Here is a 24,775-nt window from a genome sequence, read left to right as displayed (position 1 = left end):
TTTAATAACTTTACAGGCAAAAAACAAAAGAATGAATTATTTTGGTGCTTTGTGCATTAAATTTGTCTTTCCTGTGTGAGCAAATCAAAGTTTTAAACTTAGAAAGATTAAAAAAAAAAAAAAAACAGAAGTGGTGTGTAGATTGCCGCAAAATGTGGCAAAGATATACATTTAAACTTTCTAAGAAATCAGAAAATAACATGTAAAATTGAAAAACAAACTTTAATAAAAAATGAAAGGAATGAAACTACATAAAAGCATCAGCAAGGCAAAAATAATACATTATTTAAAAAAGTTAAGAAATACAATCAACATAAACATATAGCAAGCAATAAAGTTTTAAAAAAAAATTGAACACATTCTACAAAACAAATATCAAGCTTAGGAATAAGGAATGAAACAATGCAAATTATTAAGATGTGCCAAAAGAGAAAAATGTCCATTAAGAAAAAACACCTTTTTACCTTCAACAAATATGTGAAAGCATTTGATTTTGCTGCTCTCGTCTTCCCAATGTTTTAATTCCTCTCATAGGTAAAGGAACAGTCAAGGAACTAAAATGGAGAGGGAAAAAAAACTATAAGATTTACTTCAATAAACTTTATAAATATTTTTTACTTAAGAATTTTTAAATATACAGTACACAAGACTGAAGTTTAGAGGGATAGGTAAACCATTTCTATTTCTTGATCTTTTCACTAAGGTTTCATATTTTTCAACTAAAAATATTTCTGATAAATAAAGCCATTTTTTCAAGCAAATGAACATACATGCATATAGAGGCTTAAAGTGTTCACATTCAAAACAAAACACATACAGTAGAAGATCATTATAGCACACACCTTGGGACCAGAGCTTTTGCGTTATAGGTTTTTGCGTTATATAGATCATTTCACAAATTTTGAAACTAATATTCAGAATATATCTATATATTAGCACTTCAGAATGCGTTTTATCTGCAATGAGTATTAAAGCACCAATATTACATTTAGTTATTCACAAATAAATATGTTTCACAATCAAAATCCTGCACTTCTGCTAGCTTCATGGTTTGCATAACAGCTGCATTTTCAAGAGCCATCTGGTATTTTCTGTTTACTATGAGTACTAATTTTCAATTTAAAAGTTTTGAAATAAGATGGAAAGATGAAAAACTTTCAAAATTTAATTTGCCTAATAATTTTTATGTTTGCAAAGCAAAACAGAGGGATGTTTTAAACTGCAAAACCTATTGTTTACTTCTTAAAAGTAGTGTGGTTTATAGAGAATTGTATTACATAGGTTGGCGTTATAACGGTCCTCTACAGTATTTTAAAATACAACTAATTTTATTCTTAAAACATGTTCCAGGGCAGCAAAAATATGCAACAAATATAAATCAGTGTTAGAAATAAGCAGTTGTTAATGGCCAATTCAACCAAATATTTTATTTTGATGCATTTTCAAACCAAGGCTTTAGAACCTAAAATTTTGGATTGCATCAAAAATTTACTTTACTGACTTATTGCTTTTATTAACCTACAATTACTGGGAAGAAATAAAAACACTCATTAATGACTTTTGCATGTTATCTTGAGCAATCCTGCAAGTGTATCAATTCTAGTCAATGGAATTTTTTGAGACTAAGAAAACTTGTCCCAATTATCATTTAAACGCACAGGTTTAAGTTTAACTTCTACACAGTTACAACAAACATTGAAGAAAGTGTGTAGACTTTCTCTCAAAGGAAAGCCATGAGCAATTATGCTGAATTACTTCAGCACTTTTTCTAGAAAAAGTATCACTACAATGTTCTTATTTTGACCAGTATATACGTTTATGAAAGCATACAGTTTTCTTTTTTCTTTTTTACAGTTCCTAAAATGATGTAAAAAAATCCATGAGAAATTAGCAAATTTCATTCCTATACTCTTCTGCCTTAACTCCAGGCAGCCTTAACCCATGCAAGTGATTTAGATTTAATTGCAGGGAGGAAGGGGGGGGGGGGTTGCAAATTTTATCAGAAAGCATTAAAACAATGTCCACTTATTTGAAAAATAATTAGTTTTTAAAAATCAGGAAGGGGGGGGGGAGATTTTGACGAATCTCCCTGGAGCTCCTAAATGACAGACTCACCTCTACCATAATAATGCTAGAGTGGAGGTGTTATTTGTTTTTACTTCATTATGCCAAAAAAAATCAAGTTTTTCTATTATCATGAACTACTCACATGGTGTCTTACTATTCTTTCATTCACATTACGAACAGAAACGGCATAAGTCCAGCACTTATGCAGTTTCTGCACTTAACTAAAATTGTGGCCCCTAAATAAAGTGTTTTATTGTACATGGATTCACTTCCCTTCTACACTAGCTGGTGTTCCACATAAAAATATTGGAAAATCACAGCTAGATCAATTTTAAAAAAAAATCGACTTATGCCCCTTTTGAAATAATCAATTCAAATACAAACATGACCGGCAGGTGGTGTTGCTGCAAAGTACTACAGCGCACAAAATGTGCCTTTCAGCCATTTTGCCAATGAAGCGTTGCACAACCTCAAATTTGGAGAATTTTTACAGAACAAAAAGAAGTTTTTGGAAGGAAATAAGTGCAGAATGTGTGTGTGTTAACTTCTCATAACTCATTTTCATATAAAAAAAGCAAGAAAAATAAAAAAATGTCACTGCTACACCTTGTCTGAATTTCAAAATAATGGCTCAATTAGATTTTCCGCTCCAGTTGAAGTTCTTGGATGTTTCCAAACTATTGTAAATATTGTATAATGGAGTTTTTTCTCTGATGTGAAATCCACTCTGCTTAGTTTGAAGTTTGAGGCAGCCATCTATTGACATTTACAGTGAATGTGACATTTTTTAATGTTTACATTTTCGGTAGCAAAACCAATAATCCATTTGCTCCTTTGGCGGTTAAAGCAATTGAGAAGGGGCGTTTAATTGATAGGTCATGGGATTTTTTGACATGAGAAAGAGCAGAAATGCTATCATTAATTGTTCTCGTGCCTCATCCTCGTCCTGTTTAGTTGGATGGAAATTGTCCATATTCTTATGAAGCAGAAAGAGGACATGCAGTTGCGCTGACTTGCAAAACCTGAGGGGGGGGGTGTCTCGGGAATGGAATTTCTTCCCAAACCAGGAGAAGGTGGGTCTCGGGGTCCTCCCCTGGAATGGTTTTAGATTTTTTTACCATGAAAATGGCATTTTACACATTTTCGGTTGCGTATAACTAACACAAACCGTTCATTCTCCGGATAAATATAATCTAAAAATTGGTACACAAATTTTCTGATTCAATTAAAATGCGTCACTCATCTTAAGGAACATTTTTACAGCTGTATTTTGTGGTAAGCGTGCAGTGTACATATATATCGCTGGTGGCTGTAAATCTAAAACCATCTTTTGAAGTCCCACCAAACTTCCTCCTCATATTTGATGCACCGTCATAGCAGCCCTTGTAAATTCTAAAAAGGCAAGTCTTGGCCTACAAGAACATCTTTTAGTATATTAAATGGCAGGCCCAGATAATATAGATGAACACGCAAAACTCCGTCCGCAGAAAATTTTCAAATCTTGCAGCAATTTTGATACATTTTAAACAAATTTCTGTTACATGCTTTTGGGAAGCCTCAAATGTTGATCACCCGTTTTGGGATGAAATATAATTGAAAATACATGCTGGTTGGATAGCGATACTCTACTCACTTTCAACTCAACATTTTTGGTGTTGGCGCGATACAGGAGGTGTACACCTTGTTTTTTTGCAGAAAATTTGCAAGAACTCATTTGAGTTAGCAGACAGTTTTAAATTGTATCTAGGTCTGATAAATTGGTTCTTTGCCTTGATATCTGGAGTTACCTACATCCCTCATAATTTCAATTATCTTTGACACTCCTCTAGCAAAAAGAAATTCATCCTCAAGTAAAGACTCAGCATTCAACCTAAGAAAAGGCAAGCAAAAAAATTATTGGGGGCGGTGAAGTCCAACAAGTCCCATAAAGCCATAAAGTTGGCACTAGTAATTCCTTGGGAGAAGTCAAAACTGGTTGAATTCTTCCATTGAAGAAGTTTGACTGATCAAAGATTTTAGACACTCATAGCTTTTAGTGCATTTTTGTACACTCACTTTTAGAAAAACAAGGGAAAGCAAGCTCAAATTTTTAATGAATGAAGAAAATACTGATTAAATAAAATATATAGAAAACAATCCCACCGTTAAGACAGCATTGTACAAAGAATGACTCAGCTAATCTTAAGTGCATAAAAAAAAAAAAAAAAAAAATCAACGATTGAACCTACCCAGAGGTTGAAACTTCTGTTAACATAAGCAAACAAAGAGTAGCTCTGCAGATCTTCCCTGCAAAAAAAAAAAAAATCAAGGAGTATACCTACCCTGAGACAGAAACTGCTCCTAGCATTAGTAAACAAAGAATGGCTCTGCAAGTCTTCACAGGTGGGGAAAAAAAAAAAAAAAAAAAAACAAGGATTGCACCTACCCAAACATTTAAACTGCTTTTAGCATTACCAAACAAAAAGTGGCTTTGCAAATCTTCACTAAAAAAAAAAAAATCAAGGAGTGAACCTACCCAGACGTTGAAATTGCTGATCTGAAATGGCTTTTAATTTTTCGGAATGAAGGCACTGAAATTCCTATGTGTGAAACTGTCCTTTGTGAGAAGACACTTGATTTTTCGGTACCTGAAACTTCAGTTAGGTTGAACATTTTTCTTGCTCACACATACTTCAAGACATAGAGTTTTTTGTGTATAGCACAACTCAAAAAAGAAAAAAAAATATAATCATCAACAAATACACTATTTATTGGCACTCAAACAAACCTAAATTTGACAACACTTTTGTTCTCACCTAGAATCTACCAATAACTTTTTTACCTGACCCTGCGATCGCCTCTCCCATGCATGTACAACATCCGTATAGAGTCATTCCATTTCAAATCAGGCAGGCAGGTATGATAAGTGTCATATGACCATCACAGATTTTTTTGAAAAAAATACAGTAGTTACAACTAAGGTACATATGAACTATCCCAAAAGGATTTTGCAAGAAAAATTTTTTTTCTTCAGTTACAGCCTATTAAAATTCTGCACAAAATCCGCCATTTTGGAAAAAACCGGCAAAACACTCCATTTGAAATGGACACTATTTCAAAAGTATTTAACCTATTCGAATAATTCTTTTTTCTAAAAATAAATAAGGACCCATATATCCTCTAGACATCGTTTTTGAAAGTTTAGTTAGGTTTTTTGATAAAGAAAAAAATTCATTTTTGCCGCTAAAAAACTGCACTTTTACCACTTTTATGATTTTTTTTCTCCATGAAAAAAAAGTTTTTATTACTAAACGGAGATGGCAGTCTAAAGCCCTTATATGATAGTTTCATAACATATTTTATTAGAATCCTTGGATGCATACAGCCTCGTAAATAAAATTTGAAATTTTGAAAATTTTCAAAAATTAGCGATTTTTGAAGGTATTTTACTCAAAAAACCCATTTTTTAAAAATCTAAAAATTGGCTCATTTGAACCCCATATAATGCTTAACTAGTGGATAGACACCGCATCCGGTATTTTTTCCCATAAAATGTTTTATGATTTTTTGAAAGTGACCTTATCGCCCATGGCATGCATGTAAAATAAAAATGTCTAATAATTTCAGTCACTGAAAATCTGATTATATTAATGCCTAATAGCTACAAAAACGGTGCACTTTATCAGGAACAACTAAAATCTTACTGACTTTTAATAATATATCAGTAACAAACTGCTTTTGATGACCCAGTCAATTCGTCTTTTTGTAAGACTCTGTGTGTAGTTTATAGATAGAAGAGCCTTTGGTGATTATATTAATGACTAGCTATGATAATGATGTACTTTATCAGTAACAGTTAAAATCTTTCCTTTTTTTAAAATAAATATTAGTTTATTTCGTCTCCAAAGCTATGCATTCACCGTTACTTTCATATGCAGCAACAAATCATATTTTTTCTCTTTCAATAGTCATTCTCTTCAACTCAATTACACGACAGGGGAAATCATCAAAGGGAAGAACAATACAATGCATTTAAAACGATTAATTTTAATTTCGTGCTTAGGTTGTCATTGGCGAATGTTATCACATAATTTTTGTATCCTACCTCGTATGATTACTTTTATACGTAAGAATATTTATATTAAATTCAAACCGTAAAACTCACTTGTAGTTTAAGAATTTATAAAGCCCACCTGTTTTATGAGAGAAGTAATCAATTGAACATGGTTGTAAGTTGAGGTAACCAAACAGATCACGAAAGGTGACTATTATAGCCAGGGATCCAATTTTTGACAAAAGAAGTGCAGGATCACTATAGTCTTCAGAACTTGTTTTAATGCTTAAGTGGCCTGAATTCGGTCAAAAATACAAAAATTCGAGAAAACAAATAAGGAAGTATGGGAGCTCAGCTCCCATAACAATTAGGCGCTGATCAACAAAAAAATATATTTATATAACGAAATACAAAAAGGCGAATTGACTGGGTCATCAGATATTTTGAAAAAAACTGCTGGGTTTTATTCAGAATGGCATAGGAATGATGTGAAAAAAAATTGGACTTCATATTCGAATTCAGTTTTGGGTTATTTTGGTTTTGCTACAAAATTTCAAGGTGTACGAACGCTTTTGGGAGCCACTGAATTAGTCATTAATATAATCACCAAAGGCTCTTCTATCTAAAGGCTACTCACAGAGTCTTACAAAAAGACGAATTGACTGGGTCATCAAAAGCGGTTTGATATTGCTATAGTATTAAAAGTCAGTAAAATTTTATTTGTTGCTGCAAAAGTGCACCATCATTGTAGCTATTAGGCATTAATCCATTAATATGATCAGATTTTCAGTGACTGAAATTATTAGAAATTTTTATTTTACATGCATGCCATGGGCGATAAGGTCACTTTCAAAAAATCATAAAACATTTTATGGAAAAAAATACTGGATGCGGTGTCTATCCACTTGTTAAGCATTATATGGGGTTCAAATGAGCCTATTTTTAGATTTTTAAAAAATGGGTTTTTTGAGTAAAATCACTTCAAAAATCGCTAATTTTGGAAAATTTTCAAAATTTCAAATTTTATTTCCGAGGCTGTATACATCCAAGGATTCTAATAAAAAATATTATGAAACTATCATATAAGGGCTTTAGACTGCCATCTCCGTTTAGTAATAAAAACTTTTTTTTCATGGAGGAAAAAAATCATGAAATCGGCAAAAATGCAGTTTTTTCGCGGCAAAAATGAATTTTTTTCTTTATCAAAAAATCTAACTAAACTTTCAAAAATGATGTCTAGAGGATATATGGGTCCTTATTTATTTTTAGAAAAAAGAATTATTCGAATAGGTTAAATACTTTTGAAATAGTGTCCATTTCAAATGGAGTGTTTTGCCGTTTTTTTCCAAAATGGCGGATTTTGTGCAGAATTTTAATAGGCTGTAACTGAAGAAAAAAAATTTTTCTTGCAAAATCCTTTTGGGATATTTCATATGTCCCTTAGTTGTAACTACTGTAATTTTTTCAAAAAAATCGGTGATGGTCATGTGACAGACCCTGCCTGATCTGAAATGGAATGGCTTTATAGTAAAATAAAATGAAAAGTATCTGCTCACACAAAAACAAAACTATCTGCAGGTATGAAAAACAATGTACAGTGAGGAGATGAAATTATTAATAAGATAATGCCTTTTGCTTTCAATTATGAGTCCATGTATGTAAGAATTGAAATTTTCTTTAATTTAATCTGCACCCCATTTTAATAATGAATTAAATTTGTTTTGATTTAATTAAACACACTGGTATGATTAATTATAAATTCATCTGAATGAGAACTATAAAATAGCACATTTATCGATAGTCTGTAAATTTCAACAAAATGCCTGTAAATAACGTTTGAGCGAAAAAAAGATCAATAAAGTATGGGGTGCATCCCCTTCCCTTCGGGCACATGATAATTCTAAAAGGGGGCATGAGAAAAAAAATGCTTTAAAATCATTTTCTGAAAGAGAGGCAAAATAACACATATTCTGACGTAATAAGATGTCAAACACATATTCATTTACCTACTTATGCGCAAATGTTAAACCCCCAGCTCAAACAACAAACAAATCATAACTATCTTCAAATTTTATTTACAAATGCAATATTTGTATTTCATTATTTGCTCGGTACGAAAACTTGTAAAAAAAAAGTTGCCATCTTGATACTGCACAACCTTTCTTTCATAAGGAAAAAAAGTACAATTCAGGACCTAAATGACTACTGAAAATACTTCACGAGTCCTCAAACGAATCAAAAGTTGAAGGGTTAAATTTGGATAATGGATCCACACCAGAATTAAAAATACTAGTAAGAACATTTATTTTTTTAATCTTTTTGTTCTTGAAACATTTATAACTTTCCTTCAAACTCTTGAAATCATATACATTATTCGAAAAAAACAAAGGCACGTCACACTTCAGTTTTTAAACTTTTTGAAAATTTTATTTTCGTCACCCCCCCCCCCCCCCCATAATGCATGACTAATTCATCCCTCCCAAGAGGATTGTCTGCTAAGATCATACGCTATCTTTTTTTTTTTTAAATCCGAAAATTCCTCATAGTTCGTCGAAATTTCCCTCTTTGTCGTGTTGAACTTCAAGTTAATTTTTTTAAAAATTAATTATTTTAAGGAGACACTGCAAAACCAAATGCACACATTAGTCATCATAGATGAAAGCTGAAAAAGAAAAATTCGAGAATCTCAATTTCCCGATAATATAACTATACACGTGAAGAAAGGTTACAGGGGTCTGTCCAGGATTTTTCACAGGGTCCGTTTTTTGTGAAAAATCAAATAATTTTGTGAAAAATGAATTAATTTTGTGAAAAATCAAAAAATTGCGCAAAAAAAAAATTGTTTTTTGTTTTAAAACGAAATTTTGGAATTTAGAGATGGCACAAACTGCATCAATTAAACTTAAAGTTAAGTGTTTTCCTCTTCTATTTCGAGAAAATCATTCTGGAGTGTTTTTTTGATATTTGGCCGGGGGGGGGGGGGCATCGCTCTCTCAAGTATCAATATTTATCTACCATTTTTTTGTTACAATTACTTTAAATACTGTACAGAAATATATTATACTAGAAATATTTCTGTACAGTATTTAAAATAATTGTAGCAAAAAAATAAATAAATAAAATAAAATTCAGAATAGGGGGTTCAGCATTTAACTTTTTTGACCCAAGACACTCTTAAAAAGCACAGAATTTCGTTTAAAACTTATAAATTCCGTGATTTTAACAAAAATAAAAAGATGTTTTAATTGTTTACCTCTTAACAAAGCGTAAATATCATCAAAAATTCGAAAAATCGGATTCCCATAGCGGATGCAACGAGATCGCAATTCTCAAAGTGAAGGCATCAAAAGTATAACAACGGCTTGTAAAAGAAATATTTTTGATAAAATTATTTTAAAATTGCATTTTAGAGTCCTATGATAAATATTTCATTTATATCTGTGGACACAGTTGATGCAAAAAAATAAATAAATAAAATAAACCCATCTATTCAGCATTTTAATTTTTGACTCATAACAGAAAATGGAATTTTGCTTTAAAAACTTGAAATGAGAGTTCTAACAGAAATAAAGAGACTTTTCATTTATTTGCATCCTAATAAAGCGAAATTAGCTTGAAAAAAGAACAAAATATGATTCTCATATCGGATGTTAAAAGATTGCATTTTTCAAAATGTAGACATCTAAAGAAAAAAAACGGTAATTAAAAGAGTTTAATCATCCTTGTTAGTATCGAAAAATCAAAACCCATACAATTTTCTCCCAAAATAACAGTTAAACATCGCATCACACCGCACCGTAAAAACGCAAATATTGACCATCTGGTAAAATGATGAGAATATTTTCTAATCAAGTCATTATAAAGGTTCAATGCCAGATGCTAAGTGGTGATAATTTTAAAGTTGGTAACCCTATCTGAAGCGATCATATTTCCCCCCCACCCTTACTATCACTTTGCAGTTCTAAGTTTATTTCGCAGATATATATTATTATTGTTTATTAAATCATGAGCGGAGAAAAGTGCTTACCAATGCCTTTTCAGATAAGTTTACAGCAACACCGCTGCTAATTAGGTGAGATAAAACAAACAACCATTATATTTATTTGGCAGTAGCAATTATTGCTTGCAGGAACATCTCAAGAGTGCCGATTTTCTTTTTTTTTTTTTTCAAAATTAGCCGATTTTTTATAAGCTGATCCCTCTAATTTGACATTTAAAAAAATCCAAAAAATATCGGTTTATATACAGAAATATGCGTTATTTTGCTTTCAGATTTGTTCTTTCAATAAACAATTTGTGAAAGATCCGATCTTGTTTATCAGAATTTTGTGAAGGGTCCGTTTTGTTTGATCGGGATTTTGTGAAAAGTCCGTTTTGTTTGATCGGGATTTTGTGAAAGGTCCGTTTTGTTTGATCGGGATTTTGTGAAAGGTCCGTTTTGGTTGATCGGATTTTTGTGAAGGGTCCGTTAACGGACCCAAATATCCTCTGGCCAGACCCCTGGGTTATCAATGGAAAAACTTACACCTCATTTTATACTATTTGCAGAGCAATAAAATTGTTAATTATAAATGCATCAGTTGTCTGTTGAGTGAGCCCCATATTTTTTTAAAGTATATTGATAAAGATTAAAAACTCAAAATCAAATTTTCCAGACAATCAGTAAGACAGTTGGAAACTGTATGGGGTTTTAAATCTACATGAAGCATAAACTATGTTATACTTTTTAGTTCATTTTAAAAACATGGTACAGTAGACCCACATTTTACATGGGGCTTTGCTTTCTACGGAAATGCCGCATAAATCAAAACCTCCTAAATTACTTAATACACTATTAGTGTTAAAATAGGTGTTAAGTTCCATCAATGAAAATAAATACTTCACTCTTGAGATAGTTATATATATAATAAGTTTAATGTGCACTTATTCCGATACATATGCACATGTGCATAAAGAAAGCATGAATTAACTTTGTTTTTATAAAAATGAGCGAGTTATAATATTCTTTTTGTAGTGACTAATTATTTTTCTGCATAGTTCGAAAATTTTGTATACAGTCAGAGCTCTATAGAACGACCTCCTATTACTGTGAGCCTTCCGTTATAGCGACCGATGCATGAAGTCCCATTACCTATTCCATAGATGCAATGTTATTTTACCGTCCATTAGAGTGTCCAAACTGAAGTGTTCATTCAAGGTTTGGAGCAGGGTTGGCAAGTTTTTGCCAGAGGCGGAAAAAACCACGGTTTCTACCGCCCGGCAAAAATAGGTTTTTGCCAAAGTGGCAAAAATAGATTTTGTGTTAACAACTTACGGACAGTTTTTTTCTTTTATATAAAAGTAAAAGCATGAAAAGATTTTGATAAAAGGCTTTGCCATTTTCTGTAGAGTGAGCTAGTATCACTAAAAAGTAGAGTGAATATAGAATGCACATATTGATCAGCTTTTTTTTTCTTCTTTTTAAATTCTTCTCCTGGCTATCCATTTTCCCAGTAAGTGAGAAAAAATGCATTATTTCTTTAGTGAGGAAAAGTTAATATTTTTCTATATTCAAGTAAATATTCTGTTATTAATTAAATAACTTAAAAATCTTAGTGGGATCAAAAAAAAAGTGATTAATTATATATATATATATATATTAGGGTGTCCCAAAAATATGAAAGTCGTTTTTTTAAAACGCATACCCTCGTATTTTTTTCCTTTTATATCAAAACCGTTGGAAAAAAAGTTTCATGCAATTTGAAGCACGGTAACCCGTGCCGACTTGCGCCTAAAGGCCTAAACGTGTAAATAGCACGTGTATTCATATAAGCAAGCGAATGCTGGCGACGCGATACTTTGCAAAGCTCAAAACAGCTGTAAATAGTGCACAGAAAACAAATGAAAACAGAAAAACATATGTTGGGGGGAGGGGGCGGGCTTATCCGTAGTAATTTGCAAACCGTCAAACATGTCAGTACGAATACATTCCGGTCAGCGAGCGCAGTATAGTCCTTCCATAGGGAACGAAACATGGCAGTGGAATTGCAAAGTTTGAAAAAAGGGATATTTTTAATAGAAGTCGTAAAACAACAAACTACGGGCTTGAAACTTCCCTCTAACGGACAAGTTCTGTCGGTTTTGTTTTATAACATTCGAGAAGTAAATTTAACCATCAGTGAAAATGCAAATATCGCTATTCGGGAATGCATCATCTTTTGCGAAAAGGCACGCGTTCCCACCAAATCGTTGCTAAATTGTGTGAATAAACTTAAAAACCTGTATCAAATCTAGAGAGACTTACAAAAAAATGCAGAGAAACTGCAAGAAGTATTCAGGCAGCGCCAACAAGAATTTTCAAGTAATTTAAACAATTTATTCAATATTGCACATGCTGATGCACTTCGGTTAATCAAAATAGAGGAAGATGGGACTGTTGCCTGCTTTGAGTGCTCAAAAATCAAAAGAAGATCGCTTATCTATAGTTATTTTATATGGATGTGACGGAACAACTCATTGCTGAGTCTAAACTGGATAATTCCACAGGAAAAGAACAAACAAAGGCTGTTTGAAAGGCAGTTTTAGATTGGAATCTCGAAGACAAAGTTAAGTTGTGATATTACAGCTTCCAGAACAGGTCCTTTAAGTGGTTCTTGCGCTATTCTTGAGCAAAAATTTGATAGAGAAATGCTTTCCTTTGCTTGCCGCCATCACATATATGAACTGATCTATCTCACTTAAATACAGTGCTATGGAGGAGCGGCGGAGTTTTAAATTGGAAAATTTACTTGACTTTTACCGTGCTGAACTTACTAATATTACGCTCAGGGATGACTATCAAGAGTTGACAGAACTGCCTATCATATTTTTAGGTGGAGATACAGAAAATGAATTTAAAATAAGACCACCGGGAGTCAAGCGCAAAGCTCGATGGATGGCTCGAGCGATTTACTCCCTAAAACTATTATATTTAGTTCACAACTAAAATTAGATACAAAGGAAAATGAAGCATTGTTTGATGTCTGCTTTTTTGTAGTGACAATATACGTGAAACCATGGCTTCAATGCATTCTGACAGTCAAAGCACCCAAAAAAGATTTGTGCTTTTTGATAAAAGTGTACGAAAATGTGGACCCAATTATCTCAAAAGCTGCTCTACAAAAATTCATCCAGCTTTTATGGTATGGTCAATAATATTTCATTCCTTTATGTGAAAAAGACTGTTTCAAAGCTTAGTGCAGTAAACGATGCAGCTGAAAGAGCGGTAAAAATGATGCAGAACTTTAATGGTTTGCTAACAGCTGATGAGGAACAAAAACAATCTGTTACGTTGTGTTCAAGAGCAGAGGACGTTCTATTCTGACTGCAAAAAGCAAACATTGAATTAAAAATATGTACAGTAATGTTTCTTTTAGTCTAATATTGTTGTAAATATCTGCTTTAAATAAATTGATGTCGCGTGTAGTAATGAATTATGCAGTTAGCAATTTTTCCACTGTAGTCGCCTTACAGGATTTTAGGTCCAACTTTGACCTCAAGTCGGCACGGGTTCCCCTTATTTAATTGCAATGGAACTTTTTTCTCATGTTTCTGAGGTGAAATGGAAAAAATTTGGAGGGTATGCGTATTCGATTTCACAAATTTTTTTTTCGCCATTATATCTTGGGACACCCTAATATATATATATATATATATATAATTAGAATTCAATTTTTTTATTAACTTACCAAGCTTAAGTAAACATTCTTTGTTTTAGCATTGAAGGAATTGGCTCATTCTGAAAAATTGTTTTAGCAAACATTTAAAATCTTAAGTTTTGCAATCCCAACATTTGTTTTTTATTTATTTTTCACTTTATAAATTAGAAGTAACATGGAGAGACATAACTAAAATATTAAAGTGCATCATTTATATTATATTGTCACTATTTCTTGATTAACACTACAATGCTACTTTATTTGCAATTAGGTTTTTGCCATTTTTTCCATTTTTGCCGGTTTTTTTCCATTTTTGCCATGGTTTTTTCCACTGGCCCGGCAAAAATACCTTTTTGCCGGCAAAAAGCCTAACCCTGGTTTGGAGTAATCGCCCATTAAGTAATCGTAATTTGCTTAATCGATTACATTTTTGGGTAATCGTAAACATAATCTGGCAATGAGACACCCATAATCTTGTAATCGTAATTTTAATCAACTGTTTCTTGCATAATCATAATTCATAACAGTAATCTAAATTTCAATAATCGTAATTTTGCTTTGTTAATTGTGTAATTCTGACTAGCTGCTTGCTAGCTGAGATTCTACAATGGTTTATTTTTGAACATTTACTTTCATATCATTTATTTCTATCTGAATGTATTTTAATACTATGCATGTTTTACAAATCCTGCATAAAAAAACATAACTTTTTTTCTTTTCAATAATTGGGCGGAATTAAATAGTATTATATTGAATTCTAGAGAACAGAATGCAGAAATACAGCATGTAATTTTAGAAACCGTAACCTCTAAAATTTTGGTTGTATGCAAAATAATAATGAATATTTAAATTACGTACAATATGCATTATGATGGGGTGAGTCGTTTAGATATGGGATATCTAATTACCTATGCAGGATATATTGTAAAATTAGTTATGTAGTATTTAAATGCCCAATCAAAAATCATAATTTATTCAACTATGACCTAGTTTCCACAAACGAGCAATGAGAATAATATATATACTATGTACACGTATTTTTCTTCCACGAGCGTGTAATCGTAATCAGAAACGTAATCCCCACATCATAATTATAATTGATTACATTTTTAAAATAATCTAATCATTGCTGTAATCCTAATTACGTTTTGGCAGAGGATTGTAATCGTAATTGTAATCAGACATTATTAAATCATATATTAGAAAATAAACTATACAATTTTTCAGCATTTCAGATGAACATAAACCAAGATAGTCATTTACTATATTAATTTGCTTCTGGACAGGGTTGGCAATTTTTTTCTAAAGGTAGAAAAAAACATTTTCGAACCAACTTACAGGGGAAGCTTTTTCTTCAGCAAGTTCAGAAAAAACATTACTATAGGGGAGAGGGGGGCACATGTAAACATGGGGCACATGTGAACAAATCATATTTTACCCAGATAACATGAGGGAAAAAATCTGAAAAAAATTGATGTAGATGACAGCAGTAGTACTGTATGCTGCCTGAAATTTCAAAGATCTCAACCATTTTGTTTTTTAGTTATCATAATAACTTCTGTTTTGGAAGGTGCCAGTAAACTTTCATGTTCCAGTTCTCAGAGTAAAAACACATTCAACACTATCTTTATTGTGATTTGAACTTTATTCATTTTGAAGTGGGATTCATAAAGTAAGTTTTTGTACTCTATTTTTTTTAAAAATTTGAAAGAAATATTGCTTTTTATCATATTAGGCTTAAGTTGTTATATGGGGCACATGTGAACACACTATGTAGGGGCAGGTGTGAACTGTTTACATGTGCCCCATACTGTTTTTTTTTTTTTAGTTATTTCAATTTCAAAAATTGTTTAATGTTTTTATTTGATTAGGCTAATTAAGAAACATTGAATAATTAAAAAATTTAATAATTGAAGTTAGTATCAGCTGTATCGCGACTGTGTTGGAGGCTCCAAAAGAGGAATTTGGCCGTTATCTCGGCTTGCTTTTACTGACGCTGAATTCATCCCAATTCAAATAACAAGCTTAATGCCAGTTAATCCTGAGGATGCCTCCACCAGCTGCAATGCACATTCAAGTCCTACCCCAGAATGTGTGAGACCATTGCCTAGAATAGAATTTCACGATTTCACTCTAGGGAAAAATAAGCAGCGTCAAAAAAGAAAATCAAGAATTTTAACAGACATCCCCGAAAAAGACACTGTTGTCAAAGCTATGGAAGAAAAGGCAGAGAAAATGAAGATAAAATGTGAAAGAGTTGCAAAGAAAAGAAAGTTTGAACTTGCTGAACTGTTGAAAAAGGAGCAGTCAAAGGTTGTAGTCAGTGACTCCGAGTCCGACATTAGCTTTGAAGAGAGTAGCCATCAAGAAATTTGTGCTGAAGTCAACCTTGCACCAGAAAATTTAGCGGAACTGATGTGATATACCCCACCCTTGGCGACTTTTTCCTGTTGGCGCCAAGAAAGCGTCGCCAAGAAAACGATGTATGACGACATATGTCATACATCGTTCTTAGCGATGCTTTTTTAGCGCCAACAGGAAAAAATCAGATAAAAAAACATGATCAAAGCACTTCAGAACACAATATATATAAAAACAACATAAAAGCACAACAAAAAACATCACGAATATATGCTTCAAAAATGTACAGGGCCGGGGTTTTTTGTAAACATATTAAAATACAATGAAATAAATTATTGTATTAATTACAAGTTGAAATTAATGCATTAATTTTTTTTTTCATCATTTCTCCGGGATATGAGACCTCTGGCTCGCCAGGACCTCGCTCCGCTCGGTCCGTTATCCCTCCGACTGTTAATATACATTACAGTCGGAGTATGGTCACAGTTATGTATATTTTCATGGAGACACCCAAGGGTGGCTCTTTCCGTTCAGTGTACAATAATGACACAGTTTTAAGTGTGAAATATGCACCATTATTGTGCAGATTTATTAATAAAATTCAGCATTTTTAAGAGTACAACCGAAAGAACTTTCAATTGTTAACATAAAATTCAGTACCTAAAGGAGGCACGTTAATAGAATGTCTAAATAATTCGTGGCATCGATAAGAATTAACTTTTAGAACAAAATAACCGTACTATTTCTGTAAAATTAATTTACATACAGTAAAAATAAAGTTAAAAACTACAAGAACCCCTCAAGGATTTGTAAAAACAAAGAATTTTGGAAGTGAGAGGTTTTTTTTTAATTCTAAAATAAAGAACTTACCTTTTTATATGGTATAAATATTCACACTCAGTCTAAAACAATACATCATATGACAATAGCACGTTACAGATACACACCACGTTGGAGTTAACTTTTAATTAACCTTCAAGTTTGAAGAAACTGGCATTTTCTAATGTTTTTACTTCAAAACACAACTACTGAATCTAAACTAACACAAAATAAGCATTCCTGTAAGGTATATTGCACAAAACAACACGTATCTCTCCTGCATAAAACCAAGTAAAGAACCCAAGTAAACAAGTTCGAACAAGTTTGCCTTCGCGTTGCCAACCACAGGTTAGTTTCACCAGGGATGCCATGCTTAAAAATTTATCGCCTCATTGGCGAGAAAAATATTTCAATTTTGTGCAAAAAATCGGATGTCGCCAAATGGGGGGGGGGGGTATATCACATCTGTACCAATTTAGCTGTGAATGACTTTGTCCTCGTAGAATTTACTACAAAAAAGACAAAAATTCACTATGTTGGCCGTATCGAGAAAATGGAGAGTGATGAAGTAAATGTTAAATTCATGAGGAAGCAGAAGAAAGAAACCTTTGTATTTCCAGAAACAGATGATACATCGATGGTAAACACTGATGATATTCTGCTAACCCCCACCTACAATTTTAGGTTGCACATATCGAGTTGCTTCTTCAGTTTCTTTTTCTGTAAAACTTGAAGGCTATTATGTTCGTTGAATCAAGTTAATTTTTTATGTACTCAATATTTATATTTTCATTGCGTTTATTAATGTGTAATAAAGAGTACTTAAAGATTTGCTTAGGTGCATTTTATACCATTTATGTATCTGTTCACTTGTGCCCCAGGTGTGTTTACAACTGCCCCCCCACCGGGGAAGATGTGAACAAAATGTAACATATTTTAGAATTAATTTTTAGGTTGGAATTCACTCTTGTAGAAGGGGGATAACTGCATGAAAATATTAGCAAATGTTTGATTTATCATATTTAGCACCTTTTTCTTTTTTATCTCAAATCAATAATGAAAAATATAGAAAAATGTCGTTTTTGTTCACATGTGCCCCCTCTGCCCTACCTCAATAAATTTTAATTTTGGTTCATTTGTTTTATAGTTTAAAATAAATGTAATATTTTAATTTGCTTAATGAGTTAAATATTTTGAAAATTTTTATTTTTAATTTTTTTAAACATAGAAACAATATTGCAATTTGTATTTAAGACAGGAAATTAATTGTTAACATTATAAAGGTGATTGATTCTCATTATAGAATTAGAGATATACCTACAGGTTCTTTTTCTGTCCTTCTTGATTGCTTCCCTCAGACCTTAACTCTGAGGTATAGGAGAAAAAAGGATAGGTGTCCTTTAGTGAGGGGAAAAGCCTTAATAATTCTCGATATTATTTGACTCCACTATCAAAATTTAACGGCTTGAAAGTTTTTATTGAATCAGGGAAAAAATTCTAAACAACTTCACAATTTTAGATAAATTTACTAACCTAAAAGGTATAATCTGTTGAAATATTTTAAGAGAATTGGACTCATAAAAATATCTAATATGTTGCAATAAGTTGTAGCTGAGATTGAAAATCACTTGCTATCATTTTACAATTTTTTTTTCAATTTACAAATAAATATAATTGAAAGGAAAAATTAGGTAATTGAAATATTCATTTACAGAAATTCTATTATCATAACTATTCTTTAATTTGCAGAATTCAATGCAATTTTATTGAGTCCTGGCAAAAACTTTTTTGCTGATAAAATTACTAACCCTGCTTCTGGAATGATTTAATTCATTTATTTATTTTATAAATTTAGAGTTTTAAATGAAAATGTTTTTTACATTCTACAGAAGACACTAAATTGATAAACATTCTCAGTACTTTAAAAATTTGGCACAAAATAAAAATATTAGTTAAAATACTTTCATAAGATATTCAGTATTCGTTTGGTCGGCAAAATATGGCATTCGGTACATAACTATAATAAACCAACCCCTGAAAATCCAGGCACAGATCCCAAGGGGTGGAGGGGGGGGGGCATCATTAGTGACCAAAAATAGCCAAAAGAAAGTCGTTTTGGGAGATACCTTATACAGTCGAACCCTGCAGGACCGCCATAGAAGATGGCTGTAACCGAGGATTTGTTACATCTGATTTATATAAAAAAAGTCCTAACTTACTTAATACTTCTGTAACGATCTTCATTATTTTTACACATTACTAAAAACAGTCTATAAAAGGGTACCTTTTTTCACTTAACCATAATATGGAAAAAAGATTACTTTTGGTTGGAAGCTTTTATGTACATTTCGTCAATTTTTCTGTCATCTGTAGCAAAAAAAAGTAACAACATCTTCATTTATAGTATGCTGGCAAAAAGTTGCTCTAACTGATATAGAATTTCAATTCTTCAATTTAACGGTTACAGAAAATTTTAAAATGGAAAATCAATTGAGAATTGGCTTTTTAATTTGAAAATAAATTTCACTATATCCTCTTGGGAAGGGAAAACAACTTTTTAATTGCCTACAGTTGCAGTATTGTACACACTTCATTTGATAGATAATAGTTGAAAAGCGATACTATCGAGGCTGAAAAGAAGTCCTCTTTTATGCAGATGGTTTTTTCTACAGGAACAAACTGGTAAGGAAGGCTGCTGTGGAAAAATTGAAATTTTAGAAATATTTGGATGGTCATAGCAGACTGGTTAGCATTTGGGATTTTATTATGTGCGTTTATAGGGCAGTTCTCAAAAGGTGGGAACAAAAAAGTTAACTTTGAGCAATTTCAAAAATTTTCGAATTTGACATCAATTTTGATTTTATTCTATAGTATGCATACCTAGAACACAATATATGAACATGAAAAGACAGCAGGTATTTGTAAAAATTGTTAATTACCAAATTAAATCAGCAATCTGTAGGTAACAGATTTTGGACATTGCTTTCCTGTAGGTAACGGATTTTGGACATCATCATAACGTAAGTTTCATCATTTTTGACAATTGTTAATCTGATTTTTAACTTTTCCAAGGAAAATTTTATTTATTACTTTTTAAATTTTGCAATTTAATAATAAAGAGGATATTAATGAAATACTTGAATTGCTATACATGCTGCTCCTTACATTTAATAAAGTTTTGGAATGATTTTGAAGAAATTGATGCAAAGTTAAAAAAAAGCTTCAAATTAAAAATAATACAATTGTAAAAAGTGACATCAGTTTTAATAATGAATATTTTTTCTAATGTCATAAGAATTAAAATGATGTCTAAAAAAATTATTGAAGAAAGAAATTCGTATTTCTATTTGGAGATCGTTAAATTATGTTTCCAAAAGAAAGAAGAGAAAAAGAATTCTAAAATAATAAAAGCGGAAAAAAAAAAAAAAAAAAATTGCTAGCGCAGGTGATAAAGTCGCCAAAAGTGGTACAGCTGACGATAAACTACATTTGTCAGACTGGAATTCCCCTCTGGTAACCTTTAGCGTATCGTATACTGTGTTGTCGCCAATGTCGCCAGCGGAAGTTTGCTTGGCGATGTTAGCGCAAAATGGCTTTCGTTCGATCATAGAAAGCCATGTTACTACTGTAATTTATGCATTGTTCAATGTGTAACGTATTAATTATGCAAAATACCAATGGATTAAAAAAGATAACATTATAATAACCTTTTTTATTGAGGTTAGAAGACAGTGGATCATCAAAAATTATGAATAAACGGACAGAATTATCGGCATCAAGATCGTAACGCCATTTGGACATCTCACATGTATGTTTAAGAAAAATCATTTTTCTTCTAAGATACTGCATAAAAGCTTATGAAAACACTTTTAAACAATTAAAAATTGATTCTGAGGATCGATAAATACCTTTAAAACAAAAACATCATATACTTAGTTCTCAAATAATAGCATTTTAAAGATCGCAACTTTTGGACATACATCAAATTTCAAAGTTACGTTTTTTTTAAATCGTTTACAAAGTAAATAATCTATCTTTATTTTTGTTATCTGTGTAAAATATTAACAAAAAGTTATTCAGTGTAAGATTCATACCTTTAATTTTTTTTTGAAACGTATGGAAATAATTAAAAAAAAATTTTTTTTAATGGTACATTTGCTCAGTTAACGTTTTGGTATGTCCAAAATTGTGCCTTTTAGCAAAGAAAATATTTTTTTAAGGGCATTTGAAGAGCATTTTTTCCATAATTTATGTCAATTCTTGTCTCTATACAGTATTATAGTTTAACTCAAAAATTTTTGAGTTAATTAAAATGAAAGTTATTTGGTGTTGAAGCTTCAAAGTTGAGGTCTGTGTTTGTTCCCACCTTTTGAGAACTGCCCTATAAAGGTATTAAACATATAGGGTTTCAGTTCGAACCATACAAAGGGTTTGCTACAACTGGAGGATTGTTATGTCCAAGGTTCGACTGTATGTCAAAAAAAATACCCCAGCATTTCTGGCCAAATATTGTTCCCCCCCCCCCACAAGGTTATGTTTCCCTCCAAAACCAGAAACTAGATCTGCTCTTGTGAATATTTAACATAAAATTTTCAATCAAACCAAATAACTAATATAGTACATACCTTAACGTCGAGCTGTTTCATGACCGAAGAGCAAATAGGACAATAAACACTCAGGGAGCGAAAGCTCCCTGATTCTTCTTAGTTTATTGGGTTCCATTGCTCGTCGGATAACATACCGACAGGAGTGCATGAGTGTTCTAGGATTAGTAACTATTTGAGAATACCAATTCCTCTTGATTTCTACATTTGGATACACAGGTATTCGCCTAGATGGGCGCATTGGTAATGCTAATAGTTCAACTTCTATTTCTTGATCTATTTGATCAAGTATCAACTGGAAATCATCACCATTATAGCCACGTGGCCTGTTTAAGCGGAGGTGATAATAGTCCCTTGGTCTATAGTAGTTCCTTGGGTTACTTAGAGGAGTAGGAATGTTCATAGTTTGCACAATTGCAAAAAAGACTTCGGGATCACTGTCTGAATTTAATTCATAATCAAACAGTTCAATATCTTCTTTATTTTTTATATTAATATTGGCTCCATGGGCAATTAAAAATGCTGCCATATCTGGACGTTTCATACATGCTTCTCCACCAAATGCAGCATAATGAAGAGGTGTTAAACCTCGCCCGTCTTTTAGATTAACATCACAATTATATCCATAAATGACGATTAACTTAAGCACTTCAAATGATATTTCCGGCTTAAGAGAACCAGATGTTACAGCCAAATGCAATGGTGTAAATCCGTCTTTATTCAAATGGGAGACATCAGATCCTAGTTGAAGCAGTTCTTTAACACATTCAACCATGCTATTACGGACAGCAAAGTGCAAGGGTGTATTGTTGGTCGAAAATCCTGGCAGGGATAAAATATCATAGCCGATAGCATAGCGAATCTGTGCTAGCACGTTTTCGCTATATCCAAAATTAGCAGCGATATAGAGTGGGGTTCTACCCTTCTCATCGATACTGTTGTAATCAGCACCAAATTTAATCAACTCAACTGTACAATCAACATGATTGTTAGCAGCGGCCAAATGCAATGCTGTGGTCCCTTTAAAGAAAGGAGGGACAGCAGAAGGTTTCTGCAAGTCTTTTGAATGTTTGGTGGCCGCATTACAATCAGCTTTCGCTTCTAAGAGGGCTTTTAAACACAGAAAGTGCCCTTCTTGAGCTGCCAAATGTAGAGCAGTTACGTCATATTTATCTGTGGCGTTAAGTTTGGCCCCATATTGAATCAATATATTAACACAATCAACATGTCCTAAACAAGCAGCAATTTGCAGGGGGGTGATGTAATTCCTTGATGTATAAAATAATGCCCTGTTCAATTCTTCAGCATCAACAGAAACACCGGATTCCAAAAGATTACACATGACTTCAAAGCTCCCAACAAGGGAGGCCTTAACCAATCGAGTTTCTCTATCGATTTTAGTAGCTTTTTCATTTTTACTTAAATCTAGTTGCAAATGGGATTCGTTTGCAATAATTTCAGGTATATATCGCACCTTTAATTTACGTTCTGACCAGTGAGAGGTTTCTACCATCTTACTTTCGAAAGGTACTTGATCGCCCATTGAAAGAAAACAAAAACACCATAAACTCTAACGAAGACGTTGAAACTTAATAAAGCAGACGGATCATTGGGAGAGATACTTTAAAGAACCTATACAAGATTTAGTTACTTGTCAGTAAATTTGGTCAGATCTTAATATTAATTTCCGACTTCAACGGCGAAGCGTCGTTAACAAAAGAATCATTTCATTTTATTTCATTCAGTGCTTACATTCGACGAGCACGACCGATAGCAAACGGTTGGTTAATCACGTGACAGCGATGACGTTAGCGGTTACTAATCGGCCGGTCACGAACCACTGCTTCATTGAACCCTTACAGTTGATCACCAGTTAGTTCGCAAAAATGACGCAGACAAATAACACGCAGGTGAAAAATACATATAATTGGTCAAAAATGTCAGGCGGTTCCATCAACGAATCAACCAGCTAGAGTTGCGGTTTACCGGTAGATCAACCGGTAATGCTCATAAAACGACATCGGAAGCAACCAGTTAACCGGTAGCTCTGAAGAAAGCTGCGGTTAGCAATCGGTTACTCACCGGTCGATCGGTGAGGTTCGTCGAACACAAGCAGTAATGATTACGTTCGACGAGCAAAACTGGTAGCGACCGGTTTGTTAATCACGTGATAGCAATGACGTCAGCGGTTACTAACCGGTTGTTCACGAACCAATGCTTCATCGAACGCTTTCAGTTGATCACCGGTTACATGACGCAGACGAATAACACGCAGGTGAAAAATACATAAAATTTGTCAAAAATGTCACCTGGTTCCATCAAACAGCTAGAGTTGCGTTCGATCGGTAGATCAACTGGTGAGACTCATAATAAAACGACATCGAAGCAACCAGTTAACCGTTAATCCTCAGGAAAGCTACGGTTAATAACCGGTTACTCACCGGTAGACCGGTGAGATTCGTCGAACGAAAGCAATGAGGAATTTGCTTAAAAAAATGAACACTCACCCAAGTATAGAGACAACATAAAGCACACAGCCGAGAAAAGAAAAAAAAACGAAGCATCCACCAAGGGAAATCAACCAAGTTCAGTAACACGAAGGAAATAATTCACCGCCGAAATCTATTGTCTAGAAAAAGAGGAAAACCAACGCAGGGATTCAAGTGAAACACGGCCGATCGCAATGCACAGATGCGATCGCTATTTCCCCAATTTGCTGCCGGATTCCAGTGAAACAATACACAATCGCAAACGGGACAATTGCAATAGTCTAAGATCCGGGTGCAAAATTCTGCACTCATCGAGTATAAAGTCAAAATCAAATTTTATATTACATTATGAAAGAGGCAATGTGTTTTGGCTAGGTTGCCTAGCAAGAAATGCCCGCAAGTATTTTTTAAGAAATTAATATTGTTTGAGATTTTGGGGTAAAAATGACGCATTTGTTATTAAAATAAACTATACTCTACTTCAAAGAAATATACCTCAAGAACTTGAAAAGTTGTGGTTGTCGTTGCGCAACTGGCCGCAACCACATGTAAACGGGTACTATTGGTGCACACGGTCTAAGAAGATTGGGCGCCGTAAATTGGGCCCCGCATATTGGGCGCCGCATATTGGGCGCCGGGAACTTTGGGAGCCGAGTATTTTGGGCGCCGTGAACTTTGGGCGCCGAGCATTTCGGGCGCCGGAAACTTTGGGCGCCGAGCATATTG

The 24,775-nt window shown here is 33.0% G+C and overlaps 1 protein-coding gene across 2 annotated transcripts; it reads right to left on the bottom strand.

Moving 5' to 3' along the window:
* Nucleotides 1–248: 248 nt before the first annotated feature.
* LOC129218405 (serine/threonine-protein phosphatase 6 regulatory ankyrin repeat subunit B-like) lies at nt 249–23,267 on the bottom strand. 2 transcript variants are annotated; one of them, XR_008580326.1, is made up of 3 exons: nt 21,582–23,267; nt 4,296–4,353; nt 249–554 (listed from the first exon to the last, which is right to left on the bottom strand). XR_008580326.1 is itself a non-coding variant. In XM_054852657.1 (2 exons), exon 1 carries the CDS (start codon nt 23,101–23,103, stop codon nt 21,583–21,585), a length of 1,521 nt encoding a protein of 506 aa, XP_054708632.1. In that variant the 5' UTR covers nt 23,104–23,267; the 3' UTR covers nt 249–554; nt 21,582. The 2 variants fall into 2 exon arrangements, 1 of the variants encoding a protein (XP_054708632.1); XM_054852657.1 differs by lacking the exon at nt 4,296–4,353.
* Nucleotides 23,268–24,775: the final 1,508 nt, after the last annotated feature.

The sequence above is a fragment of the Uloborus diversus genome, chromosome 3 (assembly GCF_026930045.1).
Source record: "Uloborus diversus isolate 005 chromosome 3, Udiv.v.3.1, whole genome shotgun sequence".
NCBI classification, from domain to species: Eukaryota; Metazoa; Arthropoda; class Arachnida; order Araneae; family Uloboridae; genus Uloborus; species Uloborus diversus.
Note: the sequence above shows the minus strand (reverse complement) of the source record. Positions and strands in the feature narration are given on the sequence as shown.